The 27,939-nt window shown below is 35.8% G+C and overlaps 1 protein-coding gene across 1 annotated transcript; it reads left to right on the top strand.

Annotated features, from left to right (window-relative positions):
- Window positions 1-343: 343 nt before the first annotated feature.
- On the top strand, window positions 344-27,856 carry LOC144438130 (uncharacterized). Its single transcript, XM_078127159.1, has 4 exons — window positions 344-565; window positions 1,064-1,249; window positions 7,291-8,925; window positions 27,299-27,856. Exons 1-4 carry the CDS (start codon window positions 344-346, stop codon window positions 27,854-27,856), a joined length of 2,601 nt encoding a protein of 866 aa, XP_077983285.1.
- Window positions 27,857-27,939: the final 83 nt, after the last annotated feature.

Genomic DNA, 27,939 nt, shown 5'->3' with positions numbered 1-27,939 from the left:
GCAGATACAGTAATACAGGTGTATACATGCAGTAACAGGTGTATACATGCAACAGCTGCAGTTACAGTGTGGAAAGGATGCAGTGATAGGTGTACATACATGTACAGTACACCCTGTATGTACTAAAACAGGACTAGTGTGAATATACAACTGATGTACTGTCACATTTCAAGAAATCAAAATAGAGACCTTTTGATATTTTCATTATGCTTGATATGTGGTATATGTGACTACGTGTATAAAGTGACCCAGCTCATCAGGACTTGAAATGTAAACATTTTGTGTCTTCTTGGATATAGCAGGATAGGATTGTCTTAAAGTAGATGATAGACTTTTATCACAAATGGGGGCTTGTCATCGCTACCTTACAAGTATGTCAACTAGATACAGATATCGCTGTTTATCCTTTCGTATGATGTTTACATTGGCCATGTTGCTGGCAGTAGTGTTTGTGTACAAATACTGGACAAACCGTCAACAAGTGAAATTAAGTGATGATGCTGTACATGATGATATTGATGTCCTGATGGGAGAAGTTGTCAGGAAACTCAACTTACAAAGACCAGTAAGTAAGTGTGTGTGTGTGTGTGTGGGGGGGGGGGGGGGCACCAGACTGATTGCCTTTGTATTTGTTAGGGACAGTACATAGAGTGGCTAGATGGGTATTTGTTCAAGTAAAAATGATTGCACCATAGATACTGTAACATGATTTGGGTCACAAAATTTTTTGTAAGCAGATCTGAGATTGGTCTGAAATTTAGTAAGGATGTTGCTAGGGGCATGTGTAGATGAAGAATTGTTCATGACCCATTGTTGTTGACAGAAAAAAATGAGGCAGGTTACATTTTGTCAAACAATATAAGAATGCAAAAGATCAATTTCAGGATGCACAGAGTCCCACTGAAACCCATGGTGAACAATGGAAATACTGAAAGAATGTAAACATTTGTCTGTCATTCTGATACACAAAATGTCATTTAGTTCGTTACATTTTGAATAACAAATGGAAGAGATGTATATGTGTATAAATATAATTGTTATTTATCTGTTTGTTTGTCTGTAGGTTAAAGACCAATGTTTTATACCTCACCTCAAGAGTTCTGACAAGTTAAGACTGTTACCATCAAATCAATCCTGTCAGAGGATCCATCCAATTCGAGGCTCATGTCAACTGGCAGAGGAATTGTTCTTTTCATCACCAACAGAAACATGTAGTCATCAAGAGTTTTATAGCATTTGTGAATATGAGGTAATTTATACAGCTTTTGAATATCTGATAATAAAGGAGGCAGTGAAAGAGTGGATTCGTGGAAGGTAGGATGGATGGGTGGATTCATGGAAGGTAGGATGGATGGGTGGATTCGTGGAAGGTAGGATGGATGGGTGGATTCGTGGAAGGTAGGATGGATGGGTGGATTCGTGGAAGGTAGGATGGATGGGTGGATTCGTGGAAGGTAGGATGGGTGAGTGGCTTGATGGATTGAATGTAGGGTGGATGTATGGATGGAAGACTCTCTCAAAGTCCTCGGAGCATCACATTGATAAAAGGGCTGTTTTGTATGTACCAATATCTTCTGCATAATTGTACTGTGGGCCCTCAGTGACTAAATAGGGCTAATCATGTGTTGGTGTGTTACTGCGATGCCCAAGGACTGTTAACAGTTGTTCATTTCCCTCCCTGGTAATGGTTTACAGTAACCATTGGTTAATTGATTCTCAGACCCTACAACATAATTGACAACTGATCTGGAGATTCTCTATCTAGAAGTAACACAAACAAACTGTTTACTTTCAACTCCATAGTGATAGGGTTCCCCATTGTGAAATTTTATGACTAATTACTGGTGGTTAGTTTACTTTCAACTCGATAGTGATAGGGTTCCCCACGGTAACAATTTTATGACTAGTTACTGGTGGTCAGTTTACTTTCAACTCGATAGTGATAGGGTTCCCCACTGTGAAATTTGATGACTAGTTACTGGTGGTTAGTTTACTTTCAACTAGGTAGTGATAGGGTTCCCCACTGTAAAAATTTTATGACTAATTACTGGTGGTCAGTTTACTTTCAACTCGATAGTGATAGGGTTCCCCACTGTGAAATTTTATGACTAGTTACTGGTGGTTAGTTTACTTTCAACTCAATAGTGATAGGGTTCCCCACTGTGAAATTTTATGACTAGTTACTGGTGGTTAGTTTACTTTCAACTGATAGTGATAGGGTTCCCCACTGTGAAATTTTATGACTAATTACTGGTGGTCAGTTTACTTTCAACTCAGATAGTGATAGGGTTCCCCACTGTGAAATTTTATGACTAGTTACTGGTGGTTAGTTTACTTTCAACTCAATAGTGATAGGGATCCCCACTGTGAAATTTGATGACTAGTTACTGGTGGTTAGTTTACTTTCAACTCGATAGTGATAGGGTTCCCCACTGTGAAATTTTATGACTAATTACTGGTGGTTAGTTTACTTTCAACTCAATAGTGATAGGGTTCCCCACTGTGAAATTTTATGACTAGTTACTGGTGGTTAGTTTACTTTCAACTCGATAGTGATAGGGATCCCCACTGTGAAATTTTATGACTAGTTACTGGTGGTTAGTTTACTTTCAACTCAGATAGTGATAGGGTTCCCCACTGTGAAATTTTATGACTAGTTACTGGTGGTTAGTTTACTTTCAACTCGATAGTGATAGGGTTCCCCACTGTGAAATTTTATGACTAATTACTGGTGGTTAGTTTACTTTCAACTCGATAGTGATAGGGTTCCCCACGGTAACAATTTTATGACTAATTACTGGTGGTCAGTTTACTTTCAACTCCATAGTGATAGGGTTCCCCACTGTGAAATTTTATAACTAATTACTGGTGGTCAGTTTACTTTCAACTCGATAGTGATAGGGTTCCCCACTGTGAAATTTTATGACTAGTTACTGGTGGTCAGTTTACTTTCAACTCGATAGTGATAGGGTTCCCCACTGTGAAATTTGATGACTAATTACTGGTGGTTAGTTTACTTTCAACTCGATAGTGATAGGGTTCCCCACTGTAAAAATTTTATGACTAATTACTGGTGGTCAGTTTACTTTCAACTCGATAGTGATAGGGTTCCCCACTGTGAAATTTTATGACTAATTACTGGTGGTTAGTTTACTTTCAACTCGATAGTGATAGGGTTCCCCACTGTGAAATTTTATGACTAATTACTGGTGGTTAGTTTACTTTCAACTCAATAGTGATAGGGTTCCCCACGGTAACAATTTTATGACTAGTTACTGGTGGTTAGTTTACTTTCAACTCGATAGTGATAGGTTTCCCCACTGTGAAATTTTATGACTAGTTACTGGTGGTTAGTTTACTTTCAACTCAATAGTGATAGGGTTCCCCACTGTGAAATTTGATGACTAATTACTGGTGGTCAGTTTACTTTCAACTCGATAGTGATAGGGTTCCCCACTGTGAAATTTTATGACTAGTTACTGGTGGTTAGTTTACTTTCAACTCGATAGTGATAGGGTTCCCCACTGTGAAATTTTATGACTAGTTACTGGTGGTTAGTTTACTTTCAACTCAATAGTGATAGGGTTCCCCACTGTGAAATTTTATGACTACTTACTGGTGGTTAGTTTACTTTCAACTCAATAGTGATAGGGTTCCCCACTATGAAATTTTATGACTAGTTACTGGTGGTTAGTTTACTTTCAACTCAATAGTGATAGGGTTCCCCACTGTGAAATTTTATGACTAGTTACTGGTGGTTAGTTTACTTTCAACTCGATAGTGATAGGGTTCCCCACTGTGAAATTTTATGACTAATTACTGGTGGTTAGTTTACTTTCAACTCGATAGTGATAGGGTTCCCCACTGTGAAATTTTATGACTAATTACTGGTGGTCAGTTTACTTTCAACTCGATAGTGATAGGGTTCCCCACTATGAAATTTTATGACTAGTTACTGGTGGTTAGTTTACTTTCAACTCGATAGTGATAGGGTTCCCCACTGTGAAATTTTATGACTAATTACTGGTGGTTAGTTTACTTTCAACTCAGATAGTGATAGGGTTCCCCACGGTAAAAATTTTATGACTAGTTACTGGTGGTTAGTTTACTTTCAATTTGTTCATCATCATGCCAAGTTGATCTGTGCCATTTTCAATTTTTGATGAATTTTTTGTTAAAAATGACATTTTCATCATCTTCTCAAATACTATTTGTCAGATTGCTGTAACATTTGTCATGTAGATGCGCACAGCATATCTTACTTAGATTTGTTAATTTCAAGTCAGCACATGTTCTTTTCTATTTTTGATGATTTTTTTATTGTATTCATTAAATATGTAAATTAAATTCATGTTTATTTTGATCGACACCATATTGGAAATCAGCCCACTAGACTGAAGTAAACAGGCACTTTTCAAAAGACACCATATAGACGACAGACAACAAGCAATGTAGTTCTATTCACCATGCGCCCTCAACGACAAGTGACCAGCATAAATCCGAAATCATCACCCCTTCTATGAGACTACCTTCTACAGAATGGTTTATTCCAGAAAACAAGATGGCGTGTTGTTCTGAGGTCTTAGCAAACAAAGTGTTTTTAGCCTGAAGCTATAAAAGAAGACTTGAATGATCATAACTTAGGTTAGATAGGGTTCATAACATTCTAGTTTATTTACAAATCAACTTTTAATATCTGTTGGCCCTCTCAATAAGAATTTATATGCAAATTATTTGTTGTCAACCTGTTCTCGCTAGTTAGCTCTGCTCTGATTCATTCACAAAACCGATCAGAAGAAATGCGTACATGATTATTTTAGTAGTAGAAACAGATAAAATTCAACAGTGTGGTATTCATAGTGTCCTATATAACCGTATTCAGCAAATACATTCAAAATGGACAATATTATAAAAGTTAAATTTCATCAAAATCAGAGAAGATTACGGATTGTCTGCGGCATTAACAATGTAATCACACTGACTAGAACTTTGACTTTGAGAGAGAGAGAGAGAGAGAGAGAGAGAGAGCTGTTTCCAGCGACATGAAATGTGAAATTGAAAGATCCACTGCTAATCTGTGTGTTTGAAAACATTCCGGATAACTGTGGGAATTGATTGACTGCGGTCTGGCTGGTTGATGGTACTGAGGAATGTCTTGCACGATCTCCCATTGTCTGCATTTGTTGGGTGTTGTTGATGTGTACGACATCGGTAGCGTGTGCCTCACATCAGATTTATTTTGTATACCTGTCAAGATATCACATCTGCCATTGTTGATCATAATAAAATTCACTCTCAGAATGTTCAAAATAATTTAAATTAAACAGTTTGTTATGTTCAAAATCCAAAATATCTGTGATCTATAGTGACTGTGTGTGTTAGTCATCATGTGAAACCACTAACCACTTTATTAATTTGCTGAAACATAACTGGATAGTGGAGGAGCTGAATTAAATAATAAACCTGGAAAACATGCACAGAATAGATGTGCAACGGTCAAAATAAATCCAGTGCTGGGCATTAGCCGGTGCACGCGTGGGCAATATCATCACACGGGCAATAGTCTATTTAAATTAGGTCATGTGATTCGATTCTGACCAATGACAGCTTGTGAAAGAACATTGAAGTGTAATATCAATAGATAGAACCTGGTGACTCTTACATGGTACAAAATCTCCTCCAAAAACAGCAGAGCTATTCCGGCCGATAGGTCGCTTGTTCAAAAGAACTTACAGCAAAAAGTAGCATATGTACAATGGTGCAGCAATGGACGATTCAATGATTCACCTTCTGACTTACCCGTGGAAAAAACCCAATAATCTCTTGATATTTGAATTCCCGTGTCAAAATCCTTTTAAAAGTCACTTATTATATATTTATAAATACAGGTTGCTAGGAACAAGCAACTTCAACAGAACATAACTCATTTGAAACTGCAGTGATTTTGATTCTGACTGCGTGATGGTCTTTGTTTCCGGTCATAGACAATTCTTGCTAACCTTTGACCTCTTCGAGTCAATCGCAAAAAAAGAAAGACCTGAAGTATCATTTTGCACAACGTTCGGCAGTCTTCAGAGAGAGTTTAAAACAAAAGGCATGCTTGAAGGAAGATAGTGAGAATAGGAAGAGGGATTAAGAGTTTCACACCTACCGTAATATAATTGGTGTTTCTAGACTGTTCTCTGTAGTGGTCTGAGATGGAAGGTAGGATGGGTGAGTGGGTAGATTGGTAGCTAGAAGATAGGATGGATGGGTGGATTGGTGGAAGGTAGGATGGGTGAGTGGGTAGATTGGTAGCTAGAAGATAGGATGGATGGATGGATGGGTGGATTGGTGGAAGGGAGGATGGGTGAGTGGGTAGATTGGTAGCTAGAAGATAGGATGGATGGATGGATGAGTGGATTGGTGGAAGGTAGGATGGGTGAGTGGGTAGCTAGAAGGTAGGATGGATGGATGGATGGGTGGATTGGTGGAAGGTAGGATGGGTGAGTGGGTAGATTGGTAGCTAGAAGGTAGGATGGATGGATGGATGGGTGGAAGGTAGGCTGGGTGGATTGGTGGAAGGTAGGATGGATGGATGGATGGATGGGTGGATTGGTGGAAGGTAGGATGGGTGAGTGGGTAGATTGGTAGCTAGAAGGTAGGATGGATGGATGGGTGGATTGGTGGAAGGTAGGATGGGTGAGTGGGTAGATTGGTAGCTAGAAGGTAGGATGGATGGATGGATGGATGAGTGGATTGGTGGAAGGTAGGATGGGTGAGTGGGTAGATTGGTAGCTAGAAGGTAGGATGGATGGATGGATGGGTGGAAGGTAGGATGGGTGAGTGGGTAGATTGGTAGCTAGAAGGTAGGATGGATGGATGGATTGGTGGAAGGTAGGCTGGGTGGATTGGTGGAAGGTAGGATGGATGGATGGGTGGATTGGTGGAAGGTAGGATGGATGAGTGGGTGCCACTGGGTGGATGGATTAATTGGTGGAAGGTAGGATGGATTGGTGGAAGGTAGGATGGGATTGGTGGGTGAATAATTGGTGGAAGTTAAGATGGGGGGATTTGTGGAAGATCAGATGGGTGCATAGTAACATAGTAAGCACACATTCATCATTTCATACTTATATATCCTTCATTTATAATCAGTTGCCTACCCATACTGTCTTCATCTAATTAGCTGAAATACTTTGTTAAAGGAATATAAAGATAATTTAACATTGATCAGAATTCACAGAGTACAGTACATCTTGACTGTTTCGATAATATTAATCTCATATCATTTTTGTCACATTATCATAGGAAAGAAAAAATGCTGTGAAGTGTTACAATGATATCTGTGATCCAAAGAGTCAAGTTTCCATAGCAACCATACAAGAACATTTAGGTATTCTTCGCTGGCAAGACTTTCCTACAATTTCGAAGCTTCAAGCGTTTATCACAAATCTCACAGATGTAAGAAACCGATTCCAGCATCATGGCTTTGTCTTCATCAAGTGTCGCAAACTATTCAACAATAATGATATGGATAGTGATGATGAAATAGCTGATGATTCCAATTATGAAGACAATGATGATGAAGCGTATGAAGATGATCTTATTTTAGCAGGAAAAGAGCATTTGGTTGGTCGTTATGCACGTCAGTTAATGATACTTCCACCAAAAGTAACCAAACATAAAGCAGTACATACAAATAACTACATTAATATTAATGTCTTTCTTCTGGACTCAGTTTCCAGACATCATTTTTTCCGATCCCTCCCAAGGACAATTGAAAAATTTAATGAACTGAACAATGGTAATGATTCTATGGTTTTAGATTTTGAACTCATGCAGTCCTTGAAGGGCAGGACATATGAAAACTTGCTAGCATTTTTTACAGGCCAAATTTTGGATGATAAGAATCAGTTTGGCACTCAAGACTTACCACCAGAACCACTACGGTCTGAAGTACTGTTGAAAGAGTTTAAAAAACATGGATATGAAACTGCATGGATTGAGGATCTTTGCTGGACTTGGGAGTGGGGAATTGCTAAGAATCTTTTGGCTCTGTATCCGGATCTCAAATTAGAAGAAAGATGGCACAAATTTAAAGAAGCTTTACAAACTGCACAGATTGATAGGTTTGATGTGGCTTTGACAAGTTGTGAAATACTTCGAGTCAATCTTCATAATGATCCATTTCATGGACCAGATGCTGTATGCTATAATGGACAGTACCAACATGAGTATATTTTACAATATCTCAAACTTTATCATAATGCCATGGACAAGATAAAACAGCCATTTTTCAACCATGTTATTCTCAATGTCGCCCATGAAGATTCTGGCCGTCGTGTTCAAACCCTTGATAAAAACCTGGCTGACTATATTGGCCAGCTGTCACAACAGCAGAACACTATTACAATCATGTATGCAGATCATGGCAATGCTTATGGTCAATTCATTGAACAAACAGAGGAAGGAAGAATTGAAATGTTCAACCCATTTCTCTTCATTATTGTACCAAAGACAGTTGCCAAGATGCTAGGACCTGAGAAAATGGCAGCTTTGAAACATAACCAGCACAGGTTAATCAGTATTTTAGATTTACATTACATGGTCAAGTCCATGATTCCACAAAATAAAAACCAACAAGTTGATCCTAGAAGTAAAAAATATGCTTTACATCCACATGGGTTGTTCAAACACATACCAGAAGACAGAACATGCAATTCCATACCTCGACTCCAACCCAATCTGTGCATTTGCCAAGGGTATGATTCCAAAGTACACAATAATACAAACAATGCCATTTTAGCTGAATTTGCACTTGGACAACTCAATAACGCAATTCAGGAACAATATCAATCATCACATTCATCCAAGACTAGACATGGTTCATGTCGAAGATTAGTGGCTACAAGATTTGATAACGTGAGAGAAAGCCATCAGGAGGTGAGGTTATTGTTAACTACTAATATAATACTTAATCAACATACAGGTACTTGTAAATAGCCTGTACTGTACTAGAACTCTTCAGGCCAGTTAAGTGGGAAGAATACCGTGTCAATTCACATTGTTTAATAAAATATTGGATATTAACTAAGTAAATAAAATGCATTAGTTTCATTCACTTGACTTATCAGTATAATGTTGCAGAGACTGAAATGACATAAAACTTCTCAGGCAACTTCCATAAAATATATTTCCAGCTGCTGCTCTTGTTTTTGTAAGATCCCTTAACATTGTCAATGTAGCAGAGGTTGCCTAGCAACACAGAGGTTGCCTAGATAGTGTCATGCATCACAGAGGTTGCCTAGCTAGTGTCATACATCACTTTCACCTTAGATTACCTAGCTAGTGTCATACATCACTTTCACCTTAGATTACCTAGCTAGTGTCATACATCACTTTCACCTTAGATTATCTAGCTAGTGTCATACATCACTTTCACCTTAGATTACCTAGCTAGTGTCATACATCACTTTCACCTTAGATTACGTAGCTAGTGTCATACATCACTTTCACCTTAGATGATCTAGCTAGTGTCATGCATCACTTTCACCTTAGATTACCTAGCTAGTGTCATACATCACTTTCACCTTAGATTACCTGGATAGTGTTATACATCACTTCACCTTAGATTATCTAGCTAGTGTCATACATCACTTTCACCTTAGATTACCTAGCTAGTGTCATACATCACTTTCACCTTAGATTATCTAGCTAGTGTCATACATCACTTCACCTTAGATGATCTAGCTAGTGTCATACATCACTTTCACCTTAGATTACCTAGCTAGTGTCATACATCACTTCACCTTAGATTATCTAGCTAGTGTCATACATCACTTTCACCTTAGATTATCTAGCTAGTGTCATACATCACTTCACCTTAGATTATCTAGCTAGTGTCATACATCACTTTCACCTTAGATTACCTAGCTAGTGTCATACATCACTTCACCTTAGATGATCTAGCTAGTGTCATACATCACTTCACCTTAGATTACCTAGCTAGTGTCATACATCACTTCACCTTATATTATCTAGCTAGTGTCATACATCACTTTCACCTTAGATTATCTAGCTAGTGTCATACATCACTTCACCTTAGATTATCTAGCTAGTGTCATACATCACTTTCACCTTAGATTACCTAGCTAGTGTCATACATCACTTCACCTTAGATTATCTAGCTAGTGTCATACATCACTTTCACCTTAGATTGCCTAGCTAGTGTCATACATCACTTCACCTTAGATTACCTAGCTAGTGTCATACATCACTTCACCTTAGATGATCTAGCTAGTGTCATACATCACTTTCACCTTAGATTACCTAGCTAGTGTTATACATCACTTTCACCCTAGATTATCTAGCTAGTGTCATACATCACTTCACCTTAGATGATCTAGCTAGTGTTATACATCACTTCACCTTACATTACCTAGCTAGTGTCATACATCACTTTCACCTTAGATTACCTGGATAGTGTTATACATCACTTCACCTTAGATTACCTAGCTAGTGTCATACATCACTTTCACCTTAGATTACCTAGCTAGTGTTATACATCACTTTCACCCTAGATTATCTAGCTAGTGTCATACATCACTTTCACCGTAGATTACCTAGCTAGTGTCATACATCACTTTCACCTTAGATTACCTAGCTAGTGTCATACATAACTTTCACCTTAGATTACCTGGATAGTGTTATACATCACTTCACCTTAGATTACCTAGCTAGTGTTATACATCACTTTCACCCTAGATTATCTAGCTAGTGTTATACATCACTTTCACCCTAGATTATCTAGCTAGTGTCATACATCACTTTCACCCTAGATTATCTAGCTAGTGTCATACATCACTTTCACCTTAAATTACCTAGCTAGTGTCATACATCACTTTCACCTTAGATTACCTAGCTAGTGTCATACATCACTTCACCTTAGATTACCTAGCTAGTGTTATACATCACTTTCACCTTAGATTATCTAGCTAGTGTCATACATCACTTTCACCTTAGATTGCCTAGCTAGTGTCATACATCACTTTCACCTTAGATTACCTAGCTAGTGTTATACATCACTTTCACCTTAGATTACCTAGCTAGTGTTATACATCACTTCACCTTAGATTACCTAGCTAGTGTCATACATCACTTTCACCCTAGATTATCTAGCTAGTGTTATACATCACTTCACCTTAGATTACCTAGCTAGTGTCATACATCACTTTCACCTTAGATTATCTAGCTAGTGTTATACATCACTTCACCTTAGATTACCTAGCTAGTGTCATACATCACTTCACCTTAGATTACCTAGCTAGTGTCATACATCACTTTCACCCTAGATTATCTAGCTAGTGTTATACATCACTTTCACCTTAGATGATCTAGCTAGTGTTATACATCACTTCACCTTAGATTATCTAGCTAGTGTTATACATCACTTTCACCTTAGATTATCTAGCTAGTGTCATACATCACTTCACCTTACATTACCTAGCTAGTGTCATACATCACTTTCACCCTAGATTATCTAGCTAGTGTCATACATCACTTCACCTTAGATTACCTAGCTAGTGTCATACATCACTTCACCTTAGATGATCTAGCTAGTGTCATACATCACTTTCACCTTAGATTATCTAGCTAGTGTCATACATCACTTCACCTTAGATGATCTAGCTAGTGTTATACATCACTTCACCTTAGATTACCTAGCTAGTGTTATACATCACTTCACCTTAGCTAACCTAGCTAGTGTTATACATCACTTCACCTTAGATTATCTAGCTAGTGTTATACATCACTTCACCTTAGATTACCTAGCTAGTGTTATACATCACTTCACCTTAGATTACCTAGCTAGTGTTATACATCACTTCACCTTAGATTATCTAGCTAGTGTTATACATCACTTCACCTTAGATTACCTAGCTAGTGTTATACATCACTTCACCTTAGATTATCTAGCTAGTGTTATACATCACTTCACCTTAGATTACCTAGCTAGTGTTATACATCACTTCACCTTAGCTAACCTAGCTAGTGTCATACATCACTTCACCTTAGATTATCTAGCTAGTGTTATACATCACTTCACCTTAGATTATCTAGCTAGTGTTATACATCACTTCACCCTAGATTATCTAGCTAGTGTTATACATCACTTCACCTTAGATTACCTAGCTAGTGTCATACATCACTTCACCTTAGATTATCTAGCTAGTGTCATACATCACTTCACCTTAGATTATCTAGCTAGTGTCATACATCACTTTCACCCTAGATTATCTAGCTAGTGTTATACATCACTTCACCTTAGATTACCTAGCTAGTGTCATACATCACTTCACCTTAGATTATCTAGCTAGTGTTATACATCACTTCACCCTAGATTATCTAGCTAGTGTTATACATCACTTTCACCTTAGATTACCTAGCTAGTGTTATACATCACTTCACCTTAGATTACCTAGCTAGTGTTATACATCACTTTCACCCTAGATTATCTAGCTAGTGTTATACATCACTTCACCTTAGATTATCTAGCTAGTGTTATACATCACTTCACCTTAGATTATCTAGCTAGTGTTATACATCACTTCACCTTAGATTACCTAGCTAGTGTCATACATCACTTCACCTTAGATTATCTAGCTAGTGTTATACATCACTTCACCCTAGATTATCTAGCTAGTGTTATACATCACTTTCACCTTAGATTATCTAGCTAGTGTTATACATCACTTTCACCTTAGATTACCTAGCTAGTGTTATACATCACTTTCACCCTAGATTATCTAGCTACTGTTATACATCACTTCACCTTAGATTACCTAGCTAGTGTCATACATCACTTTCACCTTAGATTACCTAGCTAGTGTTATACATCACTTTCACCTTAGATTATCTAGCTAGTGTTATACATCACTTTCACCCTAGATTATCTAGCTAGTGTTATACATCACTTTCACCCTAGATTACCTAGCTAGTGTCATACATCACTTCACCCTAGATTACCTAGCTAGTGTTATACATCACTTTCACCTTAGATTACCTAGCTAGTGTCATACATCACTTCACCCTAGATTACCTAGCTAGTGTTATACATCACTTTCACCTTAGATTACCTAGCTAGTGTCATACATCACTTTCACCTTAGATTACCTAGCTAGTGTCATACATCACTTTCACCTTAGATTACCTAGCTAGTGTCATACATCACTTTCACCTTAGATGATCTAGCTAGTGTCATACATCACTTTCACCTTAGATGATCTAGCTAGTGTCATACATCACTTTCACCTTAGATGATCTAGCTAGTGTCATACATCACTTTCACCTTAGATTACCTAGCTAGTGTCATACATCACTTTCACCTTAGATTATCTAGCTAGTGTCATACATCACTTTGACCTTAGATTACCTAGCTAGTGTCATACATCACTTTCACCTTAGATTATCTAGCTAGTGTCATACATCACTTCACCTTAGATTATCTAGCTAGTGTCATACATCACTTTCACCTTAGATTACCTAGCTAGTGTCATACATCACTTCACCTTAGATGATCTAGCTAGTGTCATACATCACTTTCACCTTAGATTACCTAGCTAGTGTCATACATCACTTTCACCTTAGATTATCTAGCTAGTGTCATACATCACTTTCACCTTAGATTACCTAGCTAGTGTCATACATCACTTTCACCTTAGATTATCTAGCTAGTGTCATACATCACTTTGACCTTAGATTACCTAGCTAGTGTCATACATCACTTTCACCTTAGATTATCTAGCTAGTGTCATACATCACTTCACCTTAGATTATCTAGCTAGTGTCATACATCACTTTCACCTTAGATTACCTAGCTAGTGTCATACATCACTTCACCTTAGATGATCTAGCTAGTGTCATACATCACTTTCACCTTAGATTACCTAGCTAGTATTATACATCACTTCACCTTAGATTACCTAGCTAGTGTTATACATCACTTTCACCCTAGATTATCTAGCTAGTGTCATACATCACTTTCACCCTAGATTATCTAGCTAGTGTCATACATCACTTTCACCGTAGATTACCTAGCTAGTGTCATACATCACTTTCACCTTAGATTACCTAGCTAGTGTTATACATCACTTTCACCTTAGATTACCTAGCTAGTGTTATACATAACTTTCACCTTAGATTACCTGGATAGTGTTATACATCACTTCACCTTAGATTACCTAGCTAGTGTCATACATAACTTCACCTTAGATTGCCTAGCTAGTGTCATACATCACTTTCACCTTAGATTGCCTAGCTAGTGTCATACATCACTTTCACCTTAGATTACCTAGCTAGTGTCATACACATCACTTCACCTTAGATTATCTAGCTAGTGTCATACATCACTTTCACCTTAGATTACCTAGCTAGTGTCATACATCACTTTCACCTTAGATTATCTAGCTAGTGTCATACATCACTTTCACCTTAGATTACCTATTAGCTAGTGTCATACATCACTTTCACCTTAGATTGCCTAGCTAGTGTCATACATCACTTTCACCTTAGATTACCTAGCTAGTGTCATACACATCACTTCACCTTAGATTATCTAGCTAGTGTCATACATCACTTCACCTTAGATTGCCTAGCTAGTGTCATACATCACTTTCACCTTAGATTGCCTAGCTAGTGTCATACATCACTTCACCTTAGATTGCCTAGCTAGTGTCATACATCACTTTCACCTTAGATTATCTAGCTAGAGTCATACATCACTTTCAAGTTAGATTACCAAGCTAGTGTCATACATCACTTTCACCTTAGATTACCTAGCTAGTGTCATACATCACTTTCACCTTAGATTACCTGGATAGTGTTATACATCACTTTCACCTTAGATTACCTAGCTAGTGTTATACATCACTTTCACCCTAGATTATCTAGCTAGTGTTATACATCACTTTCACCCTAGATTATCTAGCTAGTGTCATACATCACTTTCACCCTAGATTATCTAGCTAGTGTTATACATCACTTTCACCTTAAATTACCTAGCTAGTGTCATACATCACTTCACCTTAGATTATCTAGCTAGTGTCATACATCACTTTCACCTTAGATTATCTAGCTAGTGTCATACATCACTTCACCTTAGATGATCTAGCTAGTGTTATACATCACTTCACCTTAGATTACCTAGCTAGTGTTATACATCACTTTCACCTTAGATGATCTAGCTAGTGTTATACATCACTTCACCTTAGATTATCTAGCTAGTGTTATACATCACTTTCACCTTAGATTATCTAGCTAGTGTCATACATCACTTCACCTTACATTACCTAGCTAGTGTCATACATCACTTTCACCCTAGATTATCTAGCTAGTGTCATACATCACTTCACCTTAGATTACCTAGCTAGTGTCATACATCACTTCACCTTAGATGATCTAGCTAGTGTCATACATCACTTTCACCTTAGATTATCTAGCTAGTGTCATACATCACTTCACCCATAGACAGTGGAGGGTCTCCCCTCCACTGTCTATGCTTCACCTTAGATGATCTAGCTAGTGTTATACATCACTTCACCTTAGATTACCTAGCTAGTGTCATACATCACTTCACCTTAGATGATCTAGCTAGTGTCATACATCACTTTCACCTTAGATTATCTAGCTAGTGTCATACATCACTTCACCCATAGACAGTGGAGGGTCTCCCCTCCACTGTCTATGCTTCACCTTAGATGATCTAGCTAGTGTCATACATCACTTTCACCTTAGATTACCTGGATAGTGTTATACATCACTTCACCTTAGATTACCTAGCTAGTGTCATACATCACTTCACCTTAGATTATCTAGCTAGTGTCATACATCACTTTCACCCTAGATTATCTAGCTAGTGTTATACATCACTTCACCTTAGATTACCTAGCTAGTGTCATACATCACTTCACCTTAGATTATCTAGCTAGTGTTATACATCACTTTCACCCTAGATTACCTAGCTAGTGTCATACATCACTTTCACCTTAGATTACCTAGCTAGTGTCATACATCACTTTCACCTTAAATTACCTAGCTAGTGTTATACATCACTTCACCTTATATTACCTAGCTAGTGTCATACATCACTTCACCTTAGATTACCTAGCTAGTGTCATACATCACTTTCACCTTAGATTACCTAGCTAGTGTTATACATCACTTTCACCCTAGATTACGTAGCTAGTGTTATACATCACTTCACCTTAGATTACCTAGCTAGTGTCATACATCACTTTCACCTTAGATTATCTAGCTAGTGTCATACATCACTTCACCCTAGATTATCTAGCTAGTGTTATACATCACTTTCACCTTAGATTACCTAGCTAGTGTTATACATCACTTCACCTTAGATGATCTAGCTAGTGTCATACATCACTTCACCTTAGATTACCTGGATAGTGTTATACATCACTTCACCTTAGATTACCTAGCTAGTGTCATACATCACTTTGACCTTAGATTACCAAGCTAGTGTCATACATCACTTCACCTTAGATTATCTAGCTAGTGTCATACATCACTTTCACCTTAGATTACCTAGCTAGTGTCATACATCACTTTCACCTTAGATTACCTAGCTAGTGTCATACATCACTTCACCTTAGATTATCTAGCTAGTGTCATACATCACTTTCACCTTAGATTATCTAGCTAGTGTCATACATCACTTTCACCTTAGATTATCTAGCTAGTGTCATACATCACTTTCACCTTAGATTACCTAGCTAGTGTCATACATCACTTTCACCTTAGATTACGTAGCTAGTGTTATACATCACTTTCACCCTAGATTATCTAGCTAGTGTTATACATCACTTTCACCTTAGATTACCTAGCTAGTGTTATACATCACTTTCACCCTAGATTATCTAGCTAGTGTTATACATCACTTCACCTTAGATTATCTAGCTAGTGTTATACATCACTTCACCTTAGATTACCTAGCTAGTGTCATACATCACTTTCACCTTAGATTATCTAGCTAGTGTTATACATCACTTCACCTTAAATTATCTAGCTAGTGTTATACATCACTTTCACCCTAGATTATCTAGCTAGTGTTATAGATCACTTTCACCCTAGATTATCTAGCTAGTGTTATAGATCACTTTCACCCTAGATTATCTAGCTAGTGTTATAGATCACTTTCACCTTAGATTATCTAGCTAGTGTTATACATCACTTTCACCCTAGATTATCTAGCTAGTGTTATAGATCACTTCACCTTGGATTACCTAGCTAGTGTCATACATCACTTTCACCTTAGATTACCTAGCTAGTGTCATACATCACTTTCACCTTAGATTACACATCACTTCACCTTAGATTACCTAGCTAGTGTCATACATCACTTTCACCTTAGATTATCTAGGTAGTGTCATACATCACTTCACCTTAGATGATCTAGCTAGTGTTATACATCACTTCACCTTAGATTACCTAGCTAGTGTCATACATCACTTTCACCTTAGATTATCTAGCTAGTGTCATACATCACTTCACCTTAGATTACCTAGCTAGTGTCATACATCACTTCACCTTACATTACCTAGCTAGTGTCATACATCACTTTCACCCTAGATTATCTAGCTAGTGTTATACATCACATCACCTTAGATTACCTAGCTAGTGTTATACATCACTTTCACCCTAGATTATCTAGCTAGTGTCATACATCACTTTCACCTTAGATTACCTAGCTAGTATTATACATCACTTTCACCTTAGATTATCTAGCTAGTGTTATACATCACTTTCACTTTAGTTCAGATTAATGCCAATTCCATACTTATAAGTAAAAGTGAATGAAACTAGTAACATATTTTATCTTGTTTAACATCCACAGTGCTATGTAGTGATGGTAATGTGTTTCTGAACTATGGTTCAGTCAACTACCATATTTAATGTTAAAATCATATTTTACTCTACAGGGCAGCCTTTAGTTAATTCTATTTGTCATAACCTGAACTATCCTATACTTCAATCAAATCAAATCAACATCGCCCTCTATGGCAAGAATAGAAAAAAGTCAAGAGTGTTGTCCTACTTCATTCATTGTAAAGATGGTAACCTTGCAGTCTAAGCACATCTTGTCTTTTTGTACTCAAGTTCAGGAACTTGATTAAACAAATGATGTAAATGTTTCCTTCTGATTATGAATTGAAAGTGTCTCCAATATGTACAGGGACACTTACTTTTGTTTGGACTTTTTTACTATTTAAAAACTTCCAAAAAATTTTTTGTTATTTGTAACGTATTAACTGACCCAACATTTTGAAAGTGTTACAAGTTACAATGAGTATCGTATAATTAACATAGGCAATCTTTGTAATACATGGAGACCAATGTAATTGTCTACTCTATATTATCAGAGACCAATTCAATTGTCTACTCGATATCATCAGAGACCAATGTAATTGTCTACTCTATATCATCAGAGACCAATGTAATTGTCTACTCTATATTGTCAGAAACCAATTCAATTGTCCACTCTATATCATCAGAGACCAATGTAATTGTCTACTCTATATTATCAGTGACCAATTCAATTGTCTACTCTATATGATCAGAGACCAATTCAATTGTCTACTGTATATGATCAGAGACCAATGTAATTGTCTACTCTATATCATCAGAGACCAATTCAATTGTCTACTCGATATTATCAGAGACCAATTCAATTGTCTACTCTATATAATCAGAAACCGATGTAATTGTCTACTCTATATTATCAGAGACCAATTTAATTGTCCACTCTATATCATGAGAGACCAATTCAATTGTCTACTCGATATCATCAGATACCAATGTAATTGTCTACTCTATATTATCAGAGACCAATTCAATTGTCTACTCTATATCATCAGAGACCAATGTAATTGTCCACTCTATATTATCAGAGACCAATTCAATTGTCTACTCGATATCATCAGAGACCAATGTAATTGTCCACTCTATATCATCAGAGACCAATTCAATTGTCTACTCTATATCATCAGAGACCAATGTAATTGTCTACTCTATATCATCAGAGACCAATTCAATTGTCTACTCTATATCATCAGAGACCAATTCAATTGTCTACTCTATATCATGAGAGACCAATGTAATTGTCTACTCAATATTATCAGAGACCAATTCAATTGTCTACTCTATATCATCAGAGATCAATGTAATTGTCTACTCTATATCATCAGAGACCAATTCAATTGTCTACTCTATATTATCAGAGACCAATTCAATTGTCTACTCTATCATCAGAGACCAATTCAATTGTCTACTCTATATCATCAGAGACCAGTGTAATTGTCCACTCTATATCATGAGAGACCAATTCAATTGTCTACTCTTTATCATCAGAGACCAATGTAATTGTCTACTCTATATCATCAGAGACCAATTCAATTGTCTACTCTATATCATCAGAGACCAATTCAATTGTCTACTCTATATCATCAGAGACCAATGTAATTGTCTATTCTATATCATCAGAGACCAATGTAATTGTCTACTCTATATCATCAGAGACCAATGTAATTGTCTACTCTTTATCATCAGAGACCAATGCAATTGTCTACTCTATATCGTCAGAGACCAATTCAATTGTCTACTCTATATCATCAGAGACCAATGTAATTGTCTACTCTATATCATCAGAGACCAATGTAATTGTCTACTCTATATCATCAGAGACCAATTCAATTGTCTACTCTATATCATCAGAGACTAATGTAATTGTCTACTCAATATCATCAGAGACCAATGTAATTGTCTACTCTATATCATCAGAGACCAATTCAATTGTCTACTCTATATCATCAGAGATCAATGTAATTGTCTACTCTATATCATCAGAGACTAATGTAATTGTCTACTCTATATTATCAGAGACCAATTCAATTGTCTACTCTATATCATCAGAGACCAATTCAATTGTCTACTCTATATCATCAGAGACCAATGTAATTGTCTACTCTATATCATCAGAGATCAATGTAATTGTCTACTCTTTATCATCAGAGACCAATGTAATTGTCTACTCTTTATCATCAGAGACCAATGTAATTGTCTACTCTATATCATCAGAGACCAATGTAATTGTCTACTCCATATTATCAGAGACCAATGTAATTGTCTACTCCATATTATCAGAGACCAATGTAATTGTCTACTCTATATCATCAGAGACCAATGTAATTGTCTACTCTATATCATCAGAGACCAATTCAATTGTCTACTCTATATCATCAGAGACCAATTCAATTGTCTACTCTATATCATCAGAGACCAATGTAATTGTTTACTCTATATCATCAGAGACCAATTCAATTGTCTACTCTATATCATCAAAGACCAATGTAATTGTCTACTCTATATCGTCAGAGACCAATGCAATTGTTTACTCTATATCATCAGAGACCAATTCAATTGTCTACTCTATATCATCAGAACCGATGGAATTGTCTACTCTATATTGTCAGAAACCAATTCAATTGTCCACTCTATATCATCAGAGACCAATTCAATTGTCTACTCTATATCATCAGAGACCAATTCAATTGTCTACTCTATATTATCAGAGACCAATGTAATTGTCTACTCTATATCATCAGAGACTAATGTAATTGTCTACTCTATATCATCAGAGACCAATTCAATTGTCTTCTCTATATCATCAGAGACCAATGTAATTGTCTACTCTATATCATCAGAGACCAATGTAATTGTCTACTCTATATCGTCAGAGACCAATGCAATTGTTTACTCTATATCGTCAGAGACCAATGCAATTGTTTACTCTATATCATCAGAGACCAATGCAATTGTTTACTCTATATCATCAGAGACCAATGCAATTGTTTACTCTATATCATCAAAGACCAATGCAATTGTCTACTCTATATCATGAGAGACCAATTCAATTGTCTACTCTTTATCATCAGAGACCAATGTAATTGTCTACTCTATATCATCAGAGACCAATTCAATTGTCTACTATATATCATCAGAGACCAATTCAATTGTCTACTCTATATCATCAGAGAACAATGTAACTGTCTACTCTATATCATCAGAGACCAATTCAATTGTCTACTCTATATCATCAGAGACCAATTCAATTGTCTACTCTATATCATCAGAGACCAATGTAATTGTCTACTCTATATCATCAGAGACCAATTCAATTGTCTACTCTATATCATCAGAGACCAATGTAATTGTCTACTCTATATCGTCAGAGACCAATGCAATTGTTTACTCTATATCATCAGAGACCAATTCAATTGTCTACTCTATATCGTCAGAGACCAATGCAATTGTTTACTCTATATCATCAGAGACCAATTCAATTGTCTACTCTATATCATCAGAGACCAATGTAATTGTCTACTCTATATCATCAGAGACCAATGTAATTGTCTACTCTATATCATCAGAGACCAATGTAATTGTCTACTCTATATCATCAGAGACCAATTCAATTGTCTACTCTATATCATCAGAGACCAATGTAATTGTCTACTCTATATCGTCAGAGACCAATGCAATTGTTTACTCTATATCATCAGAAACCAATTCAATTGTCTACTCTATATCACTCTATATAAAATGGTCTTGTTGCTAAACATATTTGCATACATTTTTGTTATCTTTGCAATATACGTGATCATTTAGCAGTTGCAACATGGTCTTGTTGATTTTTTGAATATGTATTCATTTGTCTATTACCCACTTATCTTTGCAATATAGGTGATCATTTGGCTGTTGCTATGGGTGTGGTCTTGTTGCTATATAGTGAAATAGTCACTACACACAAGTACATGAAATAGTCACTACATACATGTACATGAAATAGTCACTACATACATGTACATGAAATAGTCACTACATACATGTACATGAAATAGTCACTACATACATGTACATGAAATAGTCACTAGTACATACATGTACATGAAATAGTCACTACACACATGTACATGAAATAGTCACTACATACATGTACATGAAATAGTCACTACATACAAGTACATGAAATAGTCACTACATACATGTACATGAAATAGTCACTACATACATGTACATGAAATAGTCACTAGTACATACGTGTACATGAAATAGTCACTACATACAAGTACATGAAATAGTCACTACATACATGTACATGAAATAGTCACTACATACATGTACATGAAATAGTCACTACATACAAGTACATGAAATAGTCACTACATACAAGTACATGAAATAGTCACTACATACATGTACATGAAAGTCACTACACACATGTACATGAAATAGTCACTACATACATGTACATGAAATAGTCACTACATACATGTACATGAAATAGTCACTAGTACATGTACATGAAATAGTCACTACACACATGTACATGAAATAGTCACTACACACAAGTACATGAAATAGTCACTACATACATGTACATGAAAGTCACTACACACATGTACATGAAATAGTCACTACACACATGTACATGAAATAGTCACTACATACATGTACATGAAATAGTCACTACATACATGTACATGAAATAGTCACTACATACATGTACATGAAATAGTCACTACACACATGTACATGAAATAGTCACTAGTACATACGTGTACATGAAATAGTCACTAGTACATGTACATGAAATAGTCACTACATACATGTACATGAAATAGTCACTACATACATGTACATGAAATAGTCACTACATACATGTACATGAAATAGTCACTAGTACATGTACATGAAATAGTCACTACATACATGTACATGAAATAGTCACTACACACAAGTACATGAAATAGTCACTACATACATGTACATGAAATAGTCACTACACACATGTACATGAAATAGTCACTACATACATGTACATGAAATAGTCACTACACACATGTACATGAAATAGTCACTACATACATGTACATGAAATAGTCACTACACACATGTACATGAAATAGTCACTAGTACATACGTGTACATGAAATAGTCACTAGTACATACATGTACATGAAATAGTCACTACATATATGTACATGAAATAGTCACTACATACATGTACATGAAATAGTCACTACATACATGTACATGAAATAGTCACTAGTACATACATGTACGTGAAATAGTCACTACGTACAAGTACATGAAATAGTCACTAGTACATACATGTACATGAAATAGTCACTAGTACATGTACATGAAATAGTCACTACATACATGTACATGAAATAGTCACTACATACATGTACATGAAATAGTCACTACATACATGTACATGAAATAGTCACTAGTACATGTACATGAAATAGTCACTACATACATGTACATGAAATAGTCACTACACACAAGTACATGAAATAGTCACTACATACATGTACATGAAATAGTCACTACACACATGTACATGAAATAGTCACTACATACATGTACATGAAATAGTCACTACACACATGTACATGAAATAGTCACTACACACAAGTACATGAAATAGTCACTACATACATGTACATGAAATAGTCACTACATACATGTACATGAAATAGTCACTACATACATGTACATGAAATAGTCACTACACACAAGTACATGAAATAGTCACTACATACATGTACATGAAATAGTCACTACATACATGTACATGAAATAGTCACTACATACATGTACATGAAATAGTCACTACACACATGTACATGAAATAGTCACTACACACAAGTACATGAAATAGTCACTACATACATGTACATGAAATAGTCACTACATACATGTACATGAAATAGTCACTACATACATGTACATGAAATAGTCACTAGTACATACAAGTACATGAAATAGTCACTACATACATGTACATGAAATAGTCACTACATACATGTACATGAAATAGTCACTACATACATGTACATGAAATAGTCACTACATACATGTACATGAAATAGTCACTAGTACATACATGTACGTGAAATAGTCACTAGTACATACATGTACATGAAATAGTCACTAGTACATACATGTACATGAAATAGTCACTACATACATGTACATGAAATAGTCACTAGTACATACATGTACATGAAATAGTCACTACATACATGTACATGAAATAGTCACTAGTACATACATGTACGTGAAATAGTCACTACGTACAAGTACATGAAATAGTCACTACATACAAGTACATGAAATAGTCACTACATACAAGTACATGAAATAGTCACTAGTACATACATGTACATGAAATAGTCACTAGTACATACATGTACATGAAATAGTCACTACATACATGTACATGAAATAGTCACTACATACATGTACATGAAATAGTCACTACATACATGTACATGAAATAGTCACTACATACATGTACATGAAATAGTCACTACATACATGTACATGAAATAGTCACTACATACATGTACATGAAATAGTCACTACATACATGTACATGAAATAGTCACTACATACATGTACATGAAATAGTCACTACATACATGTACATGAAATAGTCACTACATACATGTACATGAAATAGTCACTAGTACATACATGTACGTGAAATAGTCACTACGTACAAGTACATGAAATAGTCACTACATACAAGTACATGAAATAGTCACTACATACATGTACATGAAATAGTCACTACATACATGTACGTGAAATAGTCACTACGTACAAGTACGTGAAATAGTCACTACATACAAGTACATGAAATAGTCACTACATACATGTACATGAAATAGTCACTACATACATGTACATGAAATAGTCACTAGTACACACATGTACATGAAATAGTCACTACATACATGTACATGAAATAGTCACTACATACAAGTACATGAAATAGTCACTACACACAAGTACATGAAATAGTCACTACATACATGTACATGAAATAGTCACTACATACATGTACATGAAATAGTCACTACATACATGGACATGAAATAATCACTACATACAAGTACATGAAATAGTCACTACACACAAGTACATGAAATAGTCACTACACACATGTACATGAAATAGTCACTACATACATGTACATGAAAGTCACTACACACATGTACATGAAATAGTCACTAGTACATACATGTACGTGAAATAGTCACTACGTACAAGTACATGAAATAGTCACTACATACATGTACATGAAATAGTCACTACACACATGTACATGAAATAGTCACTAGTACATACATGTACGTGAAATAGTCACTACATACAAGTACATGAAATAGTCACTACATACATGTACATGAAATAGTCACTACACACATGTACATGAAATAGTCACTAGTACATACATGTACGTGAAATAGTCACTACGTACAAGTACATGAAATAGTCACTAGTACATACATGTACATGAAATAGTCACTACATACAAGTACATGAAATAGTCACTACATACATGTACATGAAATAGTCACTACACACATGTACATGAAATAGTCACTACATACATGTACATGAAATAGTCACTACATACAAGTACATGATATAGTCACTAGTACATACATGTACATGAAATAGTCACTACATACATGTACATGAAATAGTCACTACACACATGTACATGAAATAGTCACTAGTACATACATGTACATGAAATAGTCACTAGTACATACATGTACATGAAATAGTCACTACATAAAAGTACATGAAATAGTCACTACATACATGTACATGAAATAGTCACTAGTACATACATGTACATGAAATAGTCACTACATAAAAGTACATGAAATAGTCACTACATACATGTACATGAAATAGTCACTACATACATGTACATGAAATAGTCACTACACACATGTACATGAAATAGTCACTAGTACATACATGTACATGAAATAGTCACTACATACAAGTACATGAAATAGTCACTAGTACATACATGTACATGAAATAGTCACTACACACATGTACATGAAATAGTCACTAGTACATACATGAACATGAAATAGTCACTACATACATGTACATGAAATAGTCACTACATACATGTACATGAAATAGTCACTACACACATGTACATGAAATAGTCACTACATACATGTACATGAAATAGTCACTACATACATGTACATGAAATAGTCACTACACACATGTACATGAAATAGTCACTACATACATGTACATGAAATAGTCACTACACACATGTACATGAAATAGTCACTACACACATGTACATGAAATAGTCACTACATACATGTACATGAAATAGTCACTACATACATGTACATGAAATAGTCACTACATACATGTACATGAAATAGTCACTACACACATGTACATGAAATAGTCACTACACACATGTACATGAAATAGTCACTAGTACATACATGTACATGAAATAGTCACTACACACATGTACATGAAATAGTCACTAGTACATACATGTACATGAAATAGTCACTACACACATGTACATGAAATAGTCACTAGTACATACATGTACATGAAATAGTCACTAGTACACACATGTACATGAAATAGTCACTACACACATGTACATGAAATAGTCACTAGTACATACATGTACATGAAATAGTCACTACATACATGTACATGAAATAGTCACTACACACATGTACATGAAATAGTCACTACATACATGTACATGAAATAGTCACTACATATATGTACATGAAATAGTCACTACATACATGTACATGAAATAGTCACTACATAAAAGTACATGAAATAGTCACTAGTACATACATGTACATGAAATAGTCACTACACACATGTACATGAAATAGTCACTACACACAAGTACATGAAATAGTCACTAGTACACACATGTACATGAAATAGTCACTACATACATGTACATGAAATAGTCACTACATACATGTACATGAAATAGTCACTACATACATGTACATGAAATAGTCACTACATACATGTACGTGAAATAGTCACTACACACATGTACGTGAAATAGTCACTACATACATGTACATGAAATAGTCACTACATACATGTACATGAAATAGTCACTACATACATGTACATGAAATAGTCACTACATACATGTACATGAAATAGTCACTACATACATGTACATGAAATAGTCACTACATACATGTACATGAAATAGTCACTACATACATGTACAAGTTCATTTCAGAAAGTAGCACATGCTACTGATAAATAAACTTGAACGACACTATTCTTAAGTATTAATTGTTTTCTTTAATTTATTTTTCATATCTGTATATTTTCACAGGATAATGTTGTCATCACAAAGATGGACCTTTATATACCAAATGAACTGAATGCCAAAAAGACTGAAGAAATGTTTTACGTTATTGTACAGTCCTCTGTTGATAAAGACAATGGTATGACACTGCTCAGCTATGAGAGAACAAGCAGCTATAGCCAGTATGGTCAGTGTAGTGACAAAGGTGTCAATATTGACTTGTGCATTTGTTCATTTAATAAGCCTGTCAAGAAGTTCAATACACCAAAGATAGATTTGGACCACCCATCACCTGTCTTTGGTCACAATACTACAGTCAAAGAAGTTCACAATAAATGTCTGTTTTTTTTCGAGAGACAGAACAATGCTGGTGGGGTTATTGAAGTTGCTAATGTTTGTCACAAAGTGAAATACACTGTTACATTCAATATGGAGGTTTCCCACATGATTATATCAAGAAGTCTACCGGCAAAGGAAGAACTATTACCGGGACAAGTCAAGTTTCTGATAGCAATGGTACAGACTAGAACTCACTTAGACTGGAAATGGACTTATAAAGCTAGCTTCTCATGGAAAGATATCTAGCATATGTATTGTTTTAGTGATGCTTAGTGTATAGTTGTTTAAGATGTTATGAACATGCTGGATGTCCCCTAATGTGGATGTTG

This window comes from Glandiceps talaboti, chromosome 7, assembly GCF_964340395.1.
Source record: "Glandiceps talaboti chromosome 7, keGlaTala1.1, whole genome shotgun sequence".
NCBI lineage: Eukaryota > Metazoa > Hemichordata > Enteropneusta > Spengelidae > Glandiceps > Glandiceps talaboti.
Note: the sequence above shows the minus strand (reverse complement) of the source record. Positions and strands in the feature narration are given on the sequence as shown.

What these genes read in the sequence shown, in the direction of transcription:
- LOC144438130 (XM_078127159.1), top strand. Translation starts at nt 344, where the DNA reads ATGGGGGCTTGTCATCGCTACCTTACAAGTATGTCAACTAGATACAGA. An exon ending in AACTCAACTTACAAAGACCA is followed by an intron (nt 566 to 1,063) that starts GTAAGTAAGTGT and finishes GTTTGTCTGTAG; the next exon opens with GTTAAAGACCAATGTTTTAT. An exon ending in ATAGCATTTGTGAATATGAG is followed by an intron (nt 1,250 to 7,290) that starts GTAATTTATACA and finishes ACATTATCATAG; the next exon opens with GAAAGAAAAAATGCTGTGAA.